Here is an 18,718-nt window from a genome sequence, read left to right as displayed (position 1 = left end):
CGAATCTGCTGTCGATCGGCGGGAAATCGGGCCAGTGTATGGCCAGCTTAAGTCTTCTAAATTAGGTGATTTTAATCAATAATCAGATAATTTAATCAATCTGATCAGATTAATGGAATTGATCTGTTTTTAAGTTAGATTCCATAATTCTGATCAAATTGGTTAATGTTTATTCACCCGTTAAGTGTTCTCGTTTTTTTTTCAGCTAGATAATAAATAATGAATGTAACAGACAGCAACTACAGATGGCCATATACTCATCGATTTTCCCTTTGATTTCTTGCAGATTCAATTCATATGCTGAGAATTCATTACCCAAAATAACATATCAACCAATTTTTGATCGATTTTGTCTAAAACTCGATTGAAAATATGGATCAGACAGAACAGAAAATGTAAAACACTCGTAGGTGGGGTAAGAGCATTGGCAGATTGGTGGCCTAGAGCTTTTCACTGCATCAGACAGTGCAACTTTGCAGTTCGATCAATTTTCAATAGATTCCCTATTGGAAATTGATGTCTAATGTATGGTAACAATAAATTCCTTTAGAAATTGAATATTTTCACACTGGGTGGAAATCTATAAGTATGTATATGTATGGCCAGCTTTACTCTATGCAACATCTAGGCTGAAACTTGATACTTACTGTATGGTCCAGAAACAGAGCCAATCTGATTTTACTCTGCTCCTCTATTCCCCGTTTACAATATACCACCCTTTTTCTATTCATTTACCCTGCTGCAATTATTGAACTGCTTTACAACTATTCAATTTTGTTTGTCTATAGAAACCACTTTTAGCCTCCTTCAGCTAGATCTCTAACTGAACTTCTCTCCACACAAGCATTGGGCGCCTTCAGATGACATCAGTCAGTAAAAAAAAAGTGGTTACAGCCTTCACTGTAAAACAGTTAAAACTGCTGGAATGAAGAAAAAAAAAACTGTTACTCTGCCAGGAGTAAAGATGATTCTCCCCATGCTAAGTTAGGCATTTTTACTGTGAATCGCTGAGAGGACAAGAAGCGCTATTTTTAACCTTCTCTTATCTCTTTGTCCTTTAATCATAAATCACTCTGCAGGGTCCATTTTGATTTTCTCTTTACAGTTCCTCTTTAACTTTGGGTTAAGTCCCTGAGAGATGCAAACCAATAAATGATAACTCTGAGCCCTGTTATTAAAGGACACCCGAGGCGAAAATAAACTAATGAAATAAACGATTGTATTTATCTTTCTTCTCCTAAAAATGACTTTTTAAGATATTCCACAGTTTTATTTTATGTTTAAATCTACTTTTTAAGTTTTAACTGTTTTATTGTTTTTGCTCAATGACACATTCATTGAAGTATGCCAGAGCTAAAAATCTATGAACTAGTGACCCTTTTTACCTCTTTCCTGCTCTCAGAAGTTAGGAAAGTGTTTTATAGTTGGAATTTCTTATCAGTGAGGGTCACACAGTAGTTACTTCCTGTCTGAGTCAGGACTGAGTCAGCCACTTACATACCTGATATTTAACTCTTTCAGACAAAGAAAGAAAAAAAGGAACACAGCATAGTTATTTGTGTGCAGGCAGCGTTCATACATATGTTTATCTCATCATGTCACATGCAACCTCGGGTATCCTTTAAGCTAACACTGGAATAAGCTAACACTGGAATAATGGCTCTGGATGGACTACAGATTAAACTGAATGTAAACCGAAATAAAAAAAACAAAACCACAGATACTCACCTCAGGAGAGGGAAGGCTCTGGGTCATATAGTCCTTCCCGCTCCTCTCACGACCGATCGGTCGAATACCGCTCTGTGCCGACACGGGGAGACTTCGGAAGTCTTCGGGAGCCCGAGTGCTCCTGGACAGGAGCGGCTCTGTACTGGGCCCTATCTTGCAAGCGATGTGTGCGCAGTACGGAGCCACCCACCTTCAGGAGGACTCGGCTCCTGAAGCCTCCCATGACGGCAGATTGGAATGGTGCTGATGGCACTGGAGTGAGCGGACAGCGAGAGGAAATATCTGTTTGTTTGTCTTTTATCAATTTACATCGGCTTTAAAGTAAACCTGAGAGGGAGCACAAAAAACAAAACAAACAAACAAAAAATATATATATACACATACATGAGGCTTCCTCCAGCCTGATTGCTCCCTCATCGCCCTCCTCCACCTGGATCATCCGCAATTGGCCCTGGAAATTCCTCCATTCTGGGGCCAACTGCGCATGCACGTCCCGGGAGCCTTTTGCACCTGCACAGCATTACTGCGCAGGCGCAGAATGCTCCCGGCGTGTGCGGCCGGCCTGCGCCGACTGAAATACTTCCCGGTGCCACTTGCGGACAATCCAGGCGGCGGAGAAGCGCAGCAAGGGAGAGAACAGGCTGGAGGAAGCCCTAGCTATGCATATTTTTTTTTCCTGCCCCATCTCAGGTACTCTATAACTCAACCATGGTCAAGGTGGACAGCAGAAACTCTCTGATCCTTTTAGCATGAGAAACTAGTCAGGCCTGTAGGCCAGGAGATGAATATAAACTTACCTTTGACCAAAAGACTCGGTGTCACACATGTACATTCTACATCCTCTGCATGACTAAGCCTAAGCAGCATGTGGGCTTCCAGCCTGGAGACACTTACTTGTATATTCTTTTCACAGTCTGTTTGGTGGTGGAGCATAAGCTCGCTCTCCAGAAGGAACCTTTTGCCGCACTTGTCACAAATCCTCATGCGGCTGTGGGTGACGTTCATGTGCTTTTCCAGATACCACCTATTGTTGAACACCCTAGGACACTTTTTACAAGGAAAGTTCTGCTTCTCCTCAAATTTGGCTTTCTGTCCCAAACCATCCTGGCCTTTCTTTTTCCGCTTACCACCGCTAACTCGACTTTGGGATTCTTTCCCGCTTTTTGCTAGCTTGGCGGTATTGTTATTACTGGGCGACTTGCTCCCCTCTCCGATAGTATTTTCGTCTTTGGCCATCTCTGCTGACTCATCGTTGTCTTTCTCCTCCTCATCTTCCTCTTCTTCCTCCTCCTCCTCTTCTTCTTCTTCTTCTTCTTCCTCCTCACGAGGCTCTCCCATATCTTCCTCTTCACTTGGAAGGATCTCATCGTCTTCATCTTCCAACATGTCAAGAAAGTCCTCCTCTTCCTCTATCCCACCCTCTTCCTCATTCTCATCATCTCCGTCTTCTTCTGATCCCTGATCATCCCCATCAGAACGGTCTAAAATAGTCACTGGATCATTAGAACCCTTCCCCTCGGTCCCTTTGGAAACGTTTAGTGTCTGGTTATTAAGATTGACCTCTACAATGATCTGTTCTTGGTTGTAGGACTCTTGGCCTTCCATGTCTTCTTCGGAGTCCTCTCCCTCAATTTTACAGACCCTCCCCGTGCTAGTTTGCTCATTTTTATAATACTGCTTAGGTGATGTGGCGTTAGGTAGGTGTCCTTTCCTCACACTGTCCTCTACTCGAACAGAGTAGGGGTCGTTCCCCTCCCTGGCGTATATCTTTGTCGCAGGAGCATCAACTTCCTGTTTGATCTCCCTATAAAACTGAGGCTGCATAACAGCGGGAGTATCGGTCCTTGTATCCTCCGCGTCCAAGATGTCGTTGGCTGTGGACAGGTTCAAAGACCTGCTGTGAATTAATTCCTGGCATGACGTCACAATCTCGTTCATCTGCAAGACGGCGGCGGCATTTAAAACGTCCTGCACGTTGCAGCCGTTGACTAAAAGCTTGGAGGTGTAGATAAAGTTCAGTATCTGCTGGAAGCCTCGGGACGTCAAGGCCTCCAAGGACAGTTCCACCCTTTGTAGTTGCTTATTCTGGGTGAAGAGGGAATGGAAGAATTGGCTGTAGGCAGCGAGGACACCCTTGTGTGCGGGGAAGGTGCTCTTCTGCTGGACCAGCACGATGTCCACATCGCAGAGGTCCGGCTGGAACAGGCGCTGCTCGTTGAGCCTGTCCATGAGGCAGGTGAAGTGGAGCGCCACATCTTCCACCAGGGAATACTCCGTGGAGGGGTAATCCGTTGTCTTCTCAACGATCAACTGCAAGAAGACAGAGAAGAACGTGAGTATCCAGGAAAGAAGAACGATAATTTAAAGTGACACTGAAACAAAAAACAAAACATAAAAAAAACCTCATGATATAATGAACTAGTTGTGTAGTACGGATAATTAATAGAACATAAGCAGCAGATAAAATACTGTCATATTTTTATTTTCATATATATAGCTTTTTTATATAACATTGCATCATTCTCTAATAATTGCAGTTTCCACTATACACTCAGCATTTTAAATGATTTCACAGAGCAGGCTAATGACTCTTTGAATTTTTCTCTGCAGAAAAACTATAAAACAAAGAAGAAACAATGAGAGATAGTTGAGAGAAGTGCTGTCTCTTTGTAAAGTGCTGTCCACGACTTTACAAAGTCACAGAGCTCAGAGAAGCTCTTTTGCATAGATAAGAACTGACGTTTCTTAACTCCTCCTGTACTGGAAACAATATGAGACTCATATCTGTGCTAATAATGTTCTACTTCTTAGCTGTACTACACATACAAATCATTATAGCATAAGTTTATTTTTACTTCAGATTCCCTTTAACACTTGTTTGTACATCACAATACAAAATTCAGCGCAGCAGCCAGGAAAATCTTTTAGTGAGAACCTAAATAATAATAAGAGTTACAGACTACCCAGCGAGCTCATGGTGAACCAGAACTACTAGGAGTGTGTAAGGGGCTAAAAAGGACCAAAAAGCCCTCTTACTAAAATGCTATTCAAAACAGAAGTCTGCCTTCCTAAAACAGAAGGTATTTGCTATAATTCAGGTTGGAGTGAGCACATGATGTCTGCCACAATGCATCACTGCTGAATATGCGAATCATCCTTTGTTGTCCCTGTAAGCTAGCTACGCCTCCAGAACCGCTGGAATGCAATGATGTGTCAGCTTGTTACTTGTACAGAGCCACAATAATCCAACATGCATACAGACTGTTTTGGATTGCTTGATCCTCATCAGTGCAGGGCATGGATTAATGTGGCTCTATGGCGTAGGACGTGAAACACCCACTGAAAGGGCGGAGCAACGTACCAATTTAAAGCAATATTTAGATAAAAGGAAGTGTTTCTGATGTTGAAACCAGAAGAATTACTTAGAAAAGTTAAAGAGGACCTGTCTTGCAGATAAGCCGCCCCCCATTATTAAAGAGGTTCTTTCGCGAAAAAAGTAGGCAGTTAAAAATGTGACAGATGACAGGTTTTGGGCCAGTCCATCTTTTTAAGGGGGATTCTCGGGGCTTTCTTTGTTTTCAACAGCATTTCCTGAACAGCAGTTTAACTGCCAAAATAGCAAGATACCAGCCGGCCTCCCTAATCACTAATGCTGGGTACACACGATGAGATTTCCCGTTCGATTTGCGGATCGATTCGATTATTTTAAACATGTTCGATTGGATTTCGATCGTTTTTTCCGTCGATTTTGCATACCTATCATGAAAAAAACGATCGAAATCCAATCGAACATGTTTGAAATAATCGAATCGATCCGCAAATCGAACAGGAAATCTCATCGTGTGTACCCAGCATTACACACTATTATCTCAGTAATATTATTGTTCAGGAAATGCTGTTGAAAACGAATTGAACTTCATCCCAATCAGTAGCGGATACCCCCTTTCCCATGAGAAATATTTTCCTTTTCACAAACAGACCATCAGGGGGCGCTGTATGGCTGATATTGTGGTGAAACCCCACCCACAGTGTGATGTCAGGACCATGGTGCTGACATCACACTGGGAGCCTTGTTGCATTGTGGGAAATAACAGCTGTTTCCAACTGCCAAAAAAGCAAGCAGCATCTCCTTCCAGTGACATCACCTGCCAGCAGTAAAAATTTGTCACCATGTGATAAATGTCAGAATGTAAATCAGGGAGAGGAAAGATTTTACAATGGGAAAACACTGACTAAATCCAATAACAATACAATACAATAACATTTGTAAAGCGCTTTTCTCCCATAGGACTCAAAGCGCATAGCTGTGTCTCAGATTAATACAGGGTTGCAGGCTGGGTTGTGTTACAGAGGAGATAGTCAGATGTTCATGAATGCCAGACTGAAGAGGTAGGTTTTCAGTTTAGACTTAAATGCTTCCAGGGATGGAGCTGTCCTGATTGGGTGTGGCAGGGAGTTCCAAAGTGTAGGGGCAGCATGACAAAAGGCTCTGTCTTAAATCATTTATACATAATTATTGTAAAAAATGAAGCACTTTTATATTACATTATTTTCACTGGAGTTCCTCTTTAAAGTGAATCTCAACCTTGGTTGATGAATGAACAGTCCCTTTGGGTCACCTCCGTACAATGCTAGAATTCATGCCAAACATTATGTCAAACTGCGCACCTTGATTCTGGGCACACCATCCCCCAGCCCCTCTGCCATGATGCTAACACAGTCTGTCAGGCGGCGAACGTCCATGCGGCTGCTAATTCCCCCGTCAGCGCGGTTGTAGCGAACGTCTATACAAGGCCTCCTGCTTTGTGCGGATAATTAAGCGCAGGTTGGGTTTACAGGTGGTTTTGGCAATTAGCTGCGAATTAAAATGGAAAAGTAATTTTTAGTCACATTAAATTACATTAAAATGGTTAAGCAAGACTGGAATTTCACTTTATACTTGTTCACATGTTTAAAAACTAAAGTACATTTGCAAATACCTACATACGGTAAAAGGTTCCTACAGAGTAAAAAATTTCACATTTGATATACAAAAAAACAAACAAAAAAATAGGCACCAAAGTGGGTAGGTAGGCTTATATTTGAGTCAGATGGTCGGGACACTATATACAATGTTACACATCGGAAGCATGCTTGTATCTATAGGTTCACGAAGAAAACAGGCACCAAAGTGGGTAGGGTTGGCTTATATTCGAGTCAGATGGTCGGGACACCATATACAGTGTTACACATCGGAAGCATGCTTGTATCTATAGCTGCACGAAGAAAACAGGCGCCAAAAAAGTAAAGAGTAGCTAAAATGTTTAAAAATTGCTGAGACGGCAGAGGTGGACTTCCCTTCTTTAAAGGATACCCGAGGTGACATGTGACATGATGAGATAGACATGTGTATGTACAGTGCCTAGCACACAAATAACTAGGCTGTCTTCCTTTTTTTCTTTCTCTGCCTGAAAGAGTTAAATCAGGTATGTGAGTGGCTGACTCAGTCCAGGAAGTGACTACAGTGTGACCCTCACTGATAAGAAATTCCAACTATAAAACACTTTCCTAGCAGAAAATGGCTTCTCAGAGCAGGAAAGAGTTAAAAGGGTCAATAGCTCATAGATTTTAGCTCTGGCATACTTCAATGAATGTGTCATTGAGCAAAAACAATAAAAACAGTTAAAACTTAAAAAGTAGACCTAAAAAAATAAAACCGTGGAATCTTAAAAATTCATTTTTAGGAGAAGGAAGATAGATACAATTGTTTATTTCATTAGTTTATTGACCTTTAAAGAAACACTAAAGCCTCTTAAAATCCCACTTTTTATTCAACATTTAAACTTCAGCACTATAAGCCAAGCTAAAACGCTGCATCCCGCGGCAGAAAGCGGTTTAGAAACCCCCTAAATACCGGAGGAAAAATCCACAACTTTCTTGGTCATGGATTTTGCTGCCCGGGGGAGGCAGAGCTTAGCATTGTAACTGTCTCCATTAGCATCAATCTCCGCCTCTCCCCGTCCCTCTCAGTGAAGGCAGACTGAGAGGGGCGGGGAGAGGCGGCGATCAGCCGGGATTGATGCGAGTAGAGGCAGAGCTACTGCACAAAACTCTGCTTCTACTAGGAAGCGATCCCCGCATTTAGTCCAGGGGATTTGGGGGGTTTCTAAACGGCTTTCTGCCGCCGGGATGCGGTGTTTTAGCTTGGCTTATAGTGCTGAGGTTAAATGTTGAATAAAAAGTGGGATTTTAGGAGACTTCAGAGTCTCTTTAACAAGACAAAAAAAATCACAGAAATGTATTTACTCCAAAAAAAAGTGCAACGCGTTTCACAGGTCTGACCCTGCTTCATCAGGCAGTAATATACAGAGTAAACAACAGCAATATGTCTAGATAACGCCAGGCTTCACAGAGGCGCCTGGTGATATCGAGACATATTGCTGTTATTTACTCCGTATATTACTGCCTGATGAAGCAGGGTCATACCTGTGAAATGCGTTGCACTTTCTTTGGAGTATATCAATACATTTCTGTGATGTTGAATTGCACTTTTTGTGAACCATAGACGAAGCACCCTCAAGTATTTTACCATATATATCAGTGGGAACATTAGATAAAACACCTATCCTGCTCTCTGTTTCATCCTTCACTGCTCAGCTTGCTTCTTATCAGCCCTGATAAAATCCCCGACTGAGCATTCAGTCTGGCTTTGTTTAGGAATCATTATAGCCGAGTCTGTCTTCTCTGATGTCTTTTCAAGCCCAAGCCTGCCCCCTTCTGGCTCTGCTATAATGACTCAGCTATAATGATTCCTGAGCAAAGCCAGACTGAGTGTTCAGTCGGGGATTTTAGCAGGGCTGATAACAAGCAGGCTGAGCAGTGCAGAATGAAACAGAGAGCAGGGTAGGTGTGTTCTCTAATGTCCCCACTGATCTATATGGTAAAATACATGAGGGTGCTTCGTCTCTGGTTCACTTTAAAGAAGGTAAGACCACCACTGCCTTTTTTTTAAACAAAATTTTTAGCTTATTTCAGCTACTTTTTACTCTTTTGGCGCCTCTGTTTACTTCCTGCTATACTAGAGTCCACCCTTGGTGGAGGGGCGTTACCCATTTTTCTTCTGATCTACGGAGAGCGACTTCTTAATCTTGAGTGGGGGCAGATCTAATCTCCCCGCCTGCATCTACAGTGGTTGCCTTTTGGTAACCCTGGTTTGTGAGTATAATTTAGTTACCTTACACAACCCATCTCGATTCCAGTACTTACTACACTATAGTGGGCTCTTGGTGTCCCCCTCCTCTTGTATTGTATCTATCGTTCCAGGCAGCCATCTTCCCGTCTCCCGTGCTGCTCTGTACTCACCACTATAGGTCCTTGAGGTCCAGGCATCACTGCGGTCACATGACACTGAAGTCTGGACCTCTACAGGGCGACAAAGACAGAAAAATGGCTGCCGGGAATAGGGCTGCACGGTTTTTCGGTTTAAAACCGAAACCGCGGTTCGTGGCAAGACGATCTGCTGATCGTCAGTACCTTCGGTTTTTCGGTCCGCTGTCTGTAATACATTGCTTCTGGCGCTGTATGCTCTGTACAGCTCCACCTACCACTGCCGTCATTCCATCGCTAGCCAGTGATTGGTAATGCTGTATGTGCCCGGCCGCTCGCTCGAGTGGATCCGCCCCCCGCTCATTAACACTCATACATATTCACTGCTTCTGGCCAATCGCGCACAGAGTGTTAATGAGCGGGGGGCGGATCCACTCGAGCAAGCGGCCGGGCACATACAGCAGCATTACCAATCACTGGCTAGCGATGGAATGACGGCAGTGGTAGGCGGAGCTGTACAGAGCATACAGCTCCACCTACTGCCGTTGTCATTCCATCGCTAGCCAGTTATTGGTAATGCTGTATGTGCCCGGCACATTAACACATGCATTTTACGCGTTAGTGGTTTAATGCGTACAAATTTACGCATGGCACCACTAAACGCGTAAAAATTTATGTGTTACTGTTCCTGCACTAGCGGGAATGCGTAAAAATGTACGCAATGTGTCCCGCCGACCTCCGAGGTCGGCAAGCTGCCAGCGGGGGACTGGAGCAGCAGTGAGTGACTACGAGGGCACAGGATGGCTGCATGGGGCCGGTGGAGGCCCCAGGTAAGTGAAACTCATTTTTTTATTTTGCTTGGACATTCCCTTTAAGGCTGGATTCACAGTGGTCAGCATAATGCATGCGTTTTAATGACAGTGAACTGCAATGGAGACTGGAAAGGGACCTTAGGGCTCGTTTCCATGCAGAGTAGAGCCCCGTGGCTGTGCTGAGCGTTACACCAAGTGGGGGGCGGGGCTTGCTATCCCATTCATTATACTGAGTGGGATTGCGGGCTGAAGCACCCCGAAATGCAGAAAACCATGCGCAGCGATTCAGCTGTGAATCGCCGTGCATGACTGGAAACGGCACACAGTGCAGTCTATGCCCTGCTGTCCTTGCGATCGCGTTTTCATACGCGTGCATAAAAGCGCGCTATATGGAAACGAGCCCTTAATACAAAGCCTGCATGCAGCGAGTTAGAATAATGAGATCAGTTACAACACATGTACTGTGAACAGGCCAATAGACTTGTATGGGCAGCGACTGCTGACATTAAAATCCCTGCACAATGTGGGCCCTGGATACATGAAGGACTTGCTGAAGCTGCACCACACCTCTCACAACCTCAGATCAGCAAGTTCTATAAACTTGGTCACTCCCACAGTGCACCTCAGAAAATTTGGAGACAGAGCCTTCTGTCATGCTGCCCCTACTATTTGGAACTCCCTACCACACCCAGTAAAGACACCACCATCCCTGGAGCTATTCAAATACAGACTGAAAAGCCACCAGTTTAGCCCGGCATTTCCGGACTTATAAAATTCTTCCTCTGTACCACGATGGTCTGAGCCATGCTTATGCGCTTTGAGTCCCACGGGAGAAAAGCGCTTTACAAATGTTATTTGTTGTTATTGTTGAGTTGGTAGGCAGAATTATTCTGCAATGCAACTGAGCATTGTGAACTGGTCCTTACACTTGAAAATGTGATTTAGAGTACACTGCAGTACAACCGGCGGTCTGCTATCCCTCCAGCGGTGCAGAGCCCCTCCCCCCTACAGTAAGGAGCCCTCAGGCCGGTCTAATGAGCTCCTCTCCCAGGTTCCCGGTCATCAGGTCAGGAATACAAGAGGAGACTATTAATCACGCCTTTCACCAGAGGATGAACCAGACCCCAGCAAAGCCTGCTGGGAATCCACATCCGCTTCTCCACACAGAAACGTTCACATGTGGGCTTGTAATCTGCAGCTAACTGAACAGAAGTGAGGGCTTAAAGGGGAACGAAACTCAGAACATCCTCTCTGCTCTAATTGATTAGCCTGGACATGAGGGGAAAAATCTTCATTACAATTAGGAAATCCTAAAAAAGAAAAGTTTTTTTTTCTTGGTTTCACTTTTGCAGAAAGCACTAAAAGGGTTAAATCAAAACTAGACTCAGAACAGGGCAAGGCAAATTCTAACAGCAATCAGGATAATAAGCTAATATAAACAGTGCACAGAAGCACTGGAGGTCTACGGAGCTAAAAAAAAAAGACACATTTGTAAAAAAGGTTTTACTTTATGAGTGGCGTTATCCTTTGAAGGGTTCCGGATATGTATATGAACATGATTCCCAATGGGAAACGGTTTCTTTAACCACTTCTCTACCACAGGTTTTTTCCCCCCTTCAAAAGCTGTTCCCATTCATCCGGTAATAACTTTATCACTAATTATCACACTGAAATGATCTATACATTATTTTTTTGCGGGAAAAACTAGACTTTCTTTGGGCAGTCCTTTATGCTAAGAATTATATTATTTTATATGCATTTGACAGGGAAGAAGAAGAAAAAAAAAATCACAATTTCTCAGCTTTCAGCCATTGTAGTTTAAAAATAAAATGTGCTATTGTAGATAAAACAGACATTTTATTTGCCCAATTGTCCCGGTTATTACAATGTTTAAATTGTGTCCCTAGTACAATGTATGGCGAGAATATTTTATTTTGGGTTAGGGGTAAAGGAGTTTCAAAAATAATGAAAAATTAAATTAAATTTTTCTATGGTAAGTGAATAATGGTGTATTTGGAAGTAGTTTTACTTGTTGGCCACAAGATGATGCTATACGTATTTCTAAAATAGAAAACAGAACCAAATATTTACATGTGTTTCTAGGTGTTTGTAAACAAAGACGGAGAAAAGCGTGGCAGATTTAATCTCGTCAGATCTGACAATAATGTCAGAAACACCCGATCTGCTGCATGCTTGTTCAGGGGCTATGGCTAAAAGTATTAGAGGCAGAGAGTCAGCAGGACAGCCAGGCAACTGGTATTGCTTAAAGTGAACCTAAAGTCACCCCAAAATAATGAGATGAACTCACCTGGGGCTTCCCTCAGCCCCCTGCAGACGATCGGTGCCCTCGCCGCTCCGCTCCGATGTCCCACTACCCGCCGGCGAGCAATAGCAGCATAGGGGGCGATATACAGGCTGGGAACGCGAACAATCACTCGCGTTCCCATGCCTGTCGGCCGGTGACGGCCAAACCGGAAGTGCTCGCCGGCGGGTCCTGGGACATCGGAGCGGAGCTGCAAGGGCACCGATCGTCTGCAGGGGGCTGAGGGAAGCCCCAGGTGAGTTCATCTCATTTTTTTGGGGTGACTTTAGGTTCACTTTAACACGAAATAAATATGGCAGCCCCCATATACCTTTCATTACAGTTGTCCTTTAATGTGAAATTTTATTTAAAGTGACACTGAAGGGAAAAAAAAAACCTCATGATATAATGAATTGGTTATGTAATACGGATAATAACTAGAACATTAGTAGCAAAGAAAATAGTGTCATAATTTTAATTTCAGGCCTATAGCTTATTTTTATAAAATTGCATCATTCTCTAATAATTGCAGTTTCCACAATACACTCAGCATTCTAAATGATTTCACAGAGAAGGCTAAAGACCCTTTGAACTTTTCTCTGCAGAAAAAAACATAAACAAAGAAGAAACAATGCGAGACAGTTGAGATAAGTGCTTCAAAAGACAGTGCTGTCCATGACTTTATAAAGTTGTCGCAGAGCTCAAAGTAGCTCTTTTGCATAGATAATTGAAGTTTCTTAACTCTTCCTGTACTGGAAACAATATGAGACTTATATCTGTTCTACTAATGTTTTATTTCTTAGCTGTACTACACATACAAATCATTATAAGTTTATTTTCACTTCAGATTCCCTTTAATCCCCTTGTATGTGTCAGTTCAGACACACACAGATGAGAGGTGAGTGCTGTGCAGTCAGCATTTGGCTCTGGGCTCTATAAAGGCCCGCAGTAGACACCATAGTGCTGTTTGCTAAAAATAAAGCAATATTGTGTATCAGGTGACGGCTAGGTGTGAGCAAGGTCATCTGCAGGAGATTGCAGGCTGCTCGCACGTGCACTGCATTATATCACTGCACCTAACGCTGATGCTGTGTACTACATGACAGGCAATGCTAAGCCACCCAATCAGCATTACTGCTATCCTGTCATCAGCACAAATACATTAAAGAGGAACTCCGGTTTCCTCCCACACCCCAAACACATACAGATAAATTAATTGGCTTATCTCAAAATTGGCCCTTGACTACAATACGTACACTACACAATATATACATAGACCTATGACTATGGTAGGTATTAGATTGTGAGCCTCTCTGAGGGACAGTTAAGTAACCGTATACTCTGTACAGCGCTGCAGAAGATGTCAGTGCTATATAAATACTAAATAATAATAATAATAATACAGTAAAATCCCTTTATAGCCCACTTCAAGAGACCTGGCCAAGTAGTTTATTATACTGTACCAGAATTTATCAGAATTTGTTATAGGTTGTATATAAGTGAACACAGGTGCATTTGCTGGGACATAGGAAAGAGTTTACTATAGCCAGAGGTTTACTATACCAGAGTTTACTATAGCAAGATTCTACTGTAATAACTGGAGTGAAAAGGACATAATGAATAAAATTGCTCGTTTTTGTACAATATTAATTTATAAATTATTTGGTTAAATATTGCTTGTTGTAAAAAAACAAAAAAAACCCTTTCCTCACCCCGATTTATACTCAGGTGGTGACATCTATAGTCAGGTGACCTCTGTAGAATGTTTACTGAGGGTTCCAAAGCCAGTAGAAAATATAGCTGGTCGCCCAGAATACTCTGGGAGTAGAATTCAGCATAGCTAAAAGGCTTAGGCTAAGCAGCATCGGGAGGAAGTAAAAGTGGGTGTCCTAAATAATCTACTACACTTTTTAGACAGCCTCCGTAGAAGCGCGTATCTAGCGCAAAACGGCCGTAAGGCTCCCCTGGCCCAGCACCCACCACCACCGCACGGCCTTTGTACATGGTATGTCTACCTTTGATACACTTTATTGATATGATGTGTCACCACCCTTTGGAATAAATGGAAGTTTACAGCAAGTGCCAACTTATCCACTCTGTCCTTAGCTTTTTAGACAGCAGAGGGAGGTGGCAGCGCTTCCCAAGACAGGCTGCATCTGAATGACTACCAGCATAGGTGTGCAGAGCCTAATCATAGGCAGGGTATACATCTTGCATTCAAAACAGATGCACCAAATTAACATTAATGGAGGATATTCGCTTCCAAAAACAGTTTTCATGCAGAGTGTTCCGTACTGGACTCTTCCACCGTGATGAGGTCATGTTTCTGGAAGGGACCCTAATCTTTAACTAATTACAAGACATAGTGGGAACCTGGGAGCAGCTGGGCATAAAATGGTTTACACCTATTTTGTAAACAGGGTAGAAATGGCAACGTATCCTAAGACCAGACTGCATCTGAATGACTACCAACAGAGGCGTGCAGAGCCCCCTAAAGGTAGCATACACACATTGTATTCAAAGCAGGTGCTACAATTATGTGTGTAAGTGCTGAGTGCGAGATCGATGTGTATCAGTGCAACCCCCCCCCCCCCCACGGCTTACCTTTACGCTACCTATCCCACACCTGACATTAACCGTCCCCGCCGCCTCTGTGACATGACTTTTATCCCAAGCACACACCCCCAGCATAGTAATATGTACTGCATGGGGAATCAAGGGACAGTGGCATGATAACTCCCCACCCCCTCGACTTGGTCTAATTTTTTTAAATTTTGACCTACTGTCTATTTGTTTGGGCTTAGGATTTATCACAGCTCTGCTCCGCCTCCTTTGCGCAGACGAAAAGGCACATGCTTAAGTTCGATTTTGCAGAAAATCGTGAATCGAATTGAAATCGCAATTTCTGACAGAAATCGTGCAATTCAATCTTTTCCTAAAATCGTGCAGGCCTAATTCTGTCCATACAAATTATTTGTGCAGCCATACAAGAAATATCTGTATCACTTCCGGGAATTCTGTACATACAAGGAATGTGTGCGTCACTTCCGGGCATTCTGTACATACAAGGAATGTGTGCGTCACTTCCGGGCATTTCTGTACATACAAGGAATATGTGCATCCCTTTCAGGCATTCTGTCAATAGAAATATGGAGAACACTACTGGGTGTTCTCTCCATAAAAGAAATACCGCATGACTTCTAGGTGTTCTCTCCATACAAGAAATACTGCATCACTTTCTTGTGTTCCATCCATACGAGAAATACCGCATCACTTCTGGGTGATCTCTCCATACGAGAAAAACTGCATCACTTTCACGTGTTCCCTCCATAAAAGAAATACCACATCACTTCTGGGTATTATCTCCATATGAGAAATACTGCATGACTTCCGGGTGTTCTCTCCATACGAGAAATACTGCATCACTTCCGGGTGTTCTCTCCATACAAGAAATACCACATCACTTCTGGGTGTTCTCTCCATACAAGAAATACTGCATCACTTCCGGGTGTTCTCTCCATATGAGAAATACTGCATGACTTCCGGATGTTCTCTCCATATGAGAAATACCGCATTACTTCCGGGTATTCCCTCCATACGAGAAATACTGCATCACTTCCGTGTGTTCTCTCCATACGAAAAATACCGCATCACTTCCTGGTGTTCTCTCCATACGAGTAATACCGTATAACTTCCGAGTGTTCTCTCCATAAGAGAAATGCCGCATCAGTTCTGTGTGTTCTCTCCATACAAGAAATACCGCATCACTTCCGGGTATTCTCTCCATACAAGAAATACTGCATCACTTCAGGATATTCTCTCCATACAAGAAATACTGCATCACTTCCGGGTATTCTCTCCATGCAATAAATACTGCATCGCTTCTGGGTATTCTCTCCACGCAAGAAATACTGCATCACTTCCGGGTATTCTCACCATGTAAGAAATACCACATCACTTCCGGGTATTCTCACCATGTAAGAAATACCACATCACTTCCGGGTATTCTCACCATGTAAGAAATACCACATCACTTCTGGGTATTCTCTCCATAAAAGAAATACCGCATGACTTCTAGGTGTTTTCTCCATACAAGAAATACTGCATCACTTTTGTGTGTTCCATCCATACGAGAAATACCGCATCACTTCTGGGTGATCTCTCCATACGAGAAAAACTGCATCACTTTCACGTGTTCCCTCCATAAAAGAAATACCACATCACTTCCGGGTATTCTCTGCATATGAGAAATACTGCATGACTTCCGGGTGTTCCCTCCATACGAGAAATACTGCATCACTTCCGTGTGTTCTCTCCATACGAAAAATACCGCATCACTTCCGGGTATTCTCTCCATACGAGTAATACCGTATAACTTCCGAGTGTTCTCTCCATAAGAGAAATGCCGCATCAGTTCTGTGTGTTCTCTCCATACAAGAAATACTGCATCACTTCCGGGTATTCTCTCCATACAAGAAATACTGCATCACTTCCGGGTATTCTCGCCATACAAGAAATACCGTATCGCTTCTGGGTATTCTCTCCATACAAGAAATACTGCATCACTTCCGAGTATTCTCTCCATGCAAGAAATACTGCATCACTTCCAGGTATTCTCTTCATGCAAGAAATACCGCATCACTTCCGGGTATTCTCTCCAAGCAAGAAACACCGCATCACTTCCGAGTATTCTCTCCATAAGAGAAATGCCGCATCAGTTCTGTGTGTTCTCTCCATACAAGAAATACCGCATCACTTCCGGGTATTCTCTCCATACAAGAAATACCGCATCACTTCAGGGTATTCTCTCCATACAAGAAATACTGCATCACTTCCGGGTATTCTCTCCATGCAAGAAATACTGCATCGCTTCTGGGTATTCTCTCCACGCAAGAAATACTGCATCACTTCCGGGTATTCTCTCCATGCAAGAAATACCGCATCACTTCCGAGTATTCTCTCCATGCAAGAAATACTGCATCACTTCCGGGTGTTCTCTCCACACAAGAAATACTGCATCACTTCCGGGTGTTCTCTCCACACAAGAAATACTGCATCACTTCCGGGTGTTCTCTCCACACAAGAAATACTGCATCACTTCTGGGTGTTCTCTCCATACGAGAAATACTGCATGACTTCCGGGTGTTCTCTCCATACGAGAAATACTGCATCACTTCCGGGTGTTCTCTCCATACGAGAAATACCGCATCACTTCCGGGTATTCTCTCCATGTAAGAAATACCACATCACTTCCGGGTATTCTCATCATGTAAGAAATACCACATCACTTCCGGGTATTCTCACCATGTAAGAAATACCAGATCACTTCCGGGTATTCTCACCATGTAAGAAATACCAGATCACTTCCGGGTATTCTCACCATGTAAGAAATACCACATCACTTCCGGGTATTCTCACCATGTAAGAAATACCACATCACTTCCGGGTATTCTCACCATGTAAGAAATACCACATCACTTCTGGGTATTCTCATCATGTAAGAAATACAGCATCACTTCCGGGTGTTCTTTCCACACGAGAATTACCACACTGCTTCTGGGCATTCTGTCTAGACAGTTGGTGTGCGATCTTTTGATCTTGTTGGCATCCATTTATTGGTCTTCCATCTCTGGTTGTCACATTTAATTGACCTATGCATCAGCTGAATCCAGAGAAGAGAGGTACGTGCACTACAGTTATGTGCAGGATTTTGTTTGTTCTAAACGCTGCTTGTAGTAACATTTTTATCCCGATTGCTGTTAGAATTTTCCGTGTTCAGTTCTGGGTTTAGCTGCTCTGTAAATCCGGGGAGATGATAGAAGAGCAGAGCTCTCTGCTCGGAAAGGTGCTGCCGCCTCTCCACAAAGCTGTTTAATCAGTCAGAAACATTCCTCACGAGAAGTCCTTGACCGCGCGGGTCATTCCGCATTGCTGCTCCGGTTACTCGTAATGATGGGAGACAAAGAGCGCGCAGCGCTTCCCAAACAAGCGGGGCGGCAGCAGCAGCAGAGAGGGATCAGCCGCCGCGCAGATGGAGTACAGTGAAAACGCCGTCTGGGAGGATTCTGGGAGGAGGCCGGAGCATCCCTCGGGGCTCCCAGAAATTAAACGCCGGGCGAATGAGCCCCTTTAAAAAAAATAAAAAATAGGTAAGGGGAATCCTTCACTAAAATGCCAAAGGTGGCGTAGTGGTTCGCACTCTCGCCTTGCAGCGCTGGGTCCCTGGTTAAACTCTCAGCCAGGGCACTATCTGCACAGAGTTTGTATGTTCTCCCTGTGTATGTGTGGGTTTCCTCCGGGCACTCTGATTTTCTCCCATATCCCAAAAACATACAGATAAGTTAATTGGCTTCCCCCTAAATTGGCCCTAGACTACAATACATACACTACACCATATATACATAGACATATGACTATGGTAAGGATTAGATTGTGAGCTCCTCTGAGGGATAGTCAGTGACAAGACAATATACTCTGTACAGCGCTGCGGAAGATGTTGGTGCTATATACTATAAATATAAATAATAATAATAATAATAATAAAGGTGTCAGGGAAAAAAATTCAAAATAA

General features: G+C 43.3%; 1 protein-coding gene across 3 annotated transcripts in view; it reads right to left on the bottom strand.

The window, feature by feature from the left end:
* The window catches only part of ZBTB47 (zinc finger and BTB domain containing 47), a 79,850-nt gene that overhangs the window by 45,100 nt on the left and 16,032 nt on the right, over positions 1-18,718 (bottom strand). For 2 of the 3 annotated variants that reach the window (XM_068235127.1, XM_068235128.1), the window contains exon 2: positions 2,623-4,038. In XM_068235127.1, coding sequence (XP_068091228.1) covers positions 2,623-4,038 — 1,416 coding nt within the window. Of the gene's footprint in view, positions 1-2,622; positions 4,039-6,396; positions 6,584-18,718 lie in introns of all 3 variants that reach the window. The other variant, XM_068235129.1, reaches the window with a different exon arrangement.

Source organism: Hyperolius riggenbachi, chromosome 5 (assembly GCF_040937935.1).
Source record: "Hyperolius riggenbachi isolate aHypRig1 chromosome 5, aHypRig1.pri, whole genome shotgun sequence".
Lineage (NCBI taxonomy): Eukaryota > Metazoa > Chordata > Amphibia > Anura > Hyperoliidae > Hyperolius > Hyperolius riggenbachi.
The sequence above is the reverse complement of the archived record's forward strand: the minus strand, read 5'-3'. Positions and strand labels throughout refer to the sequence as shown.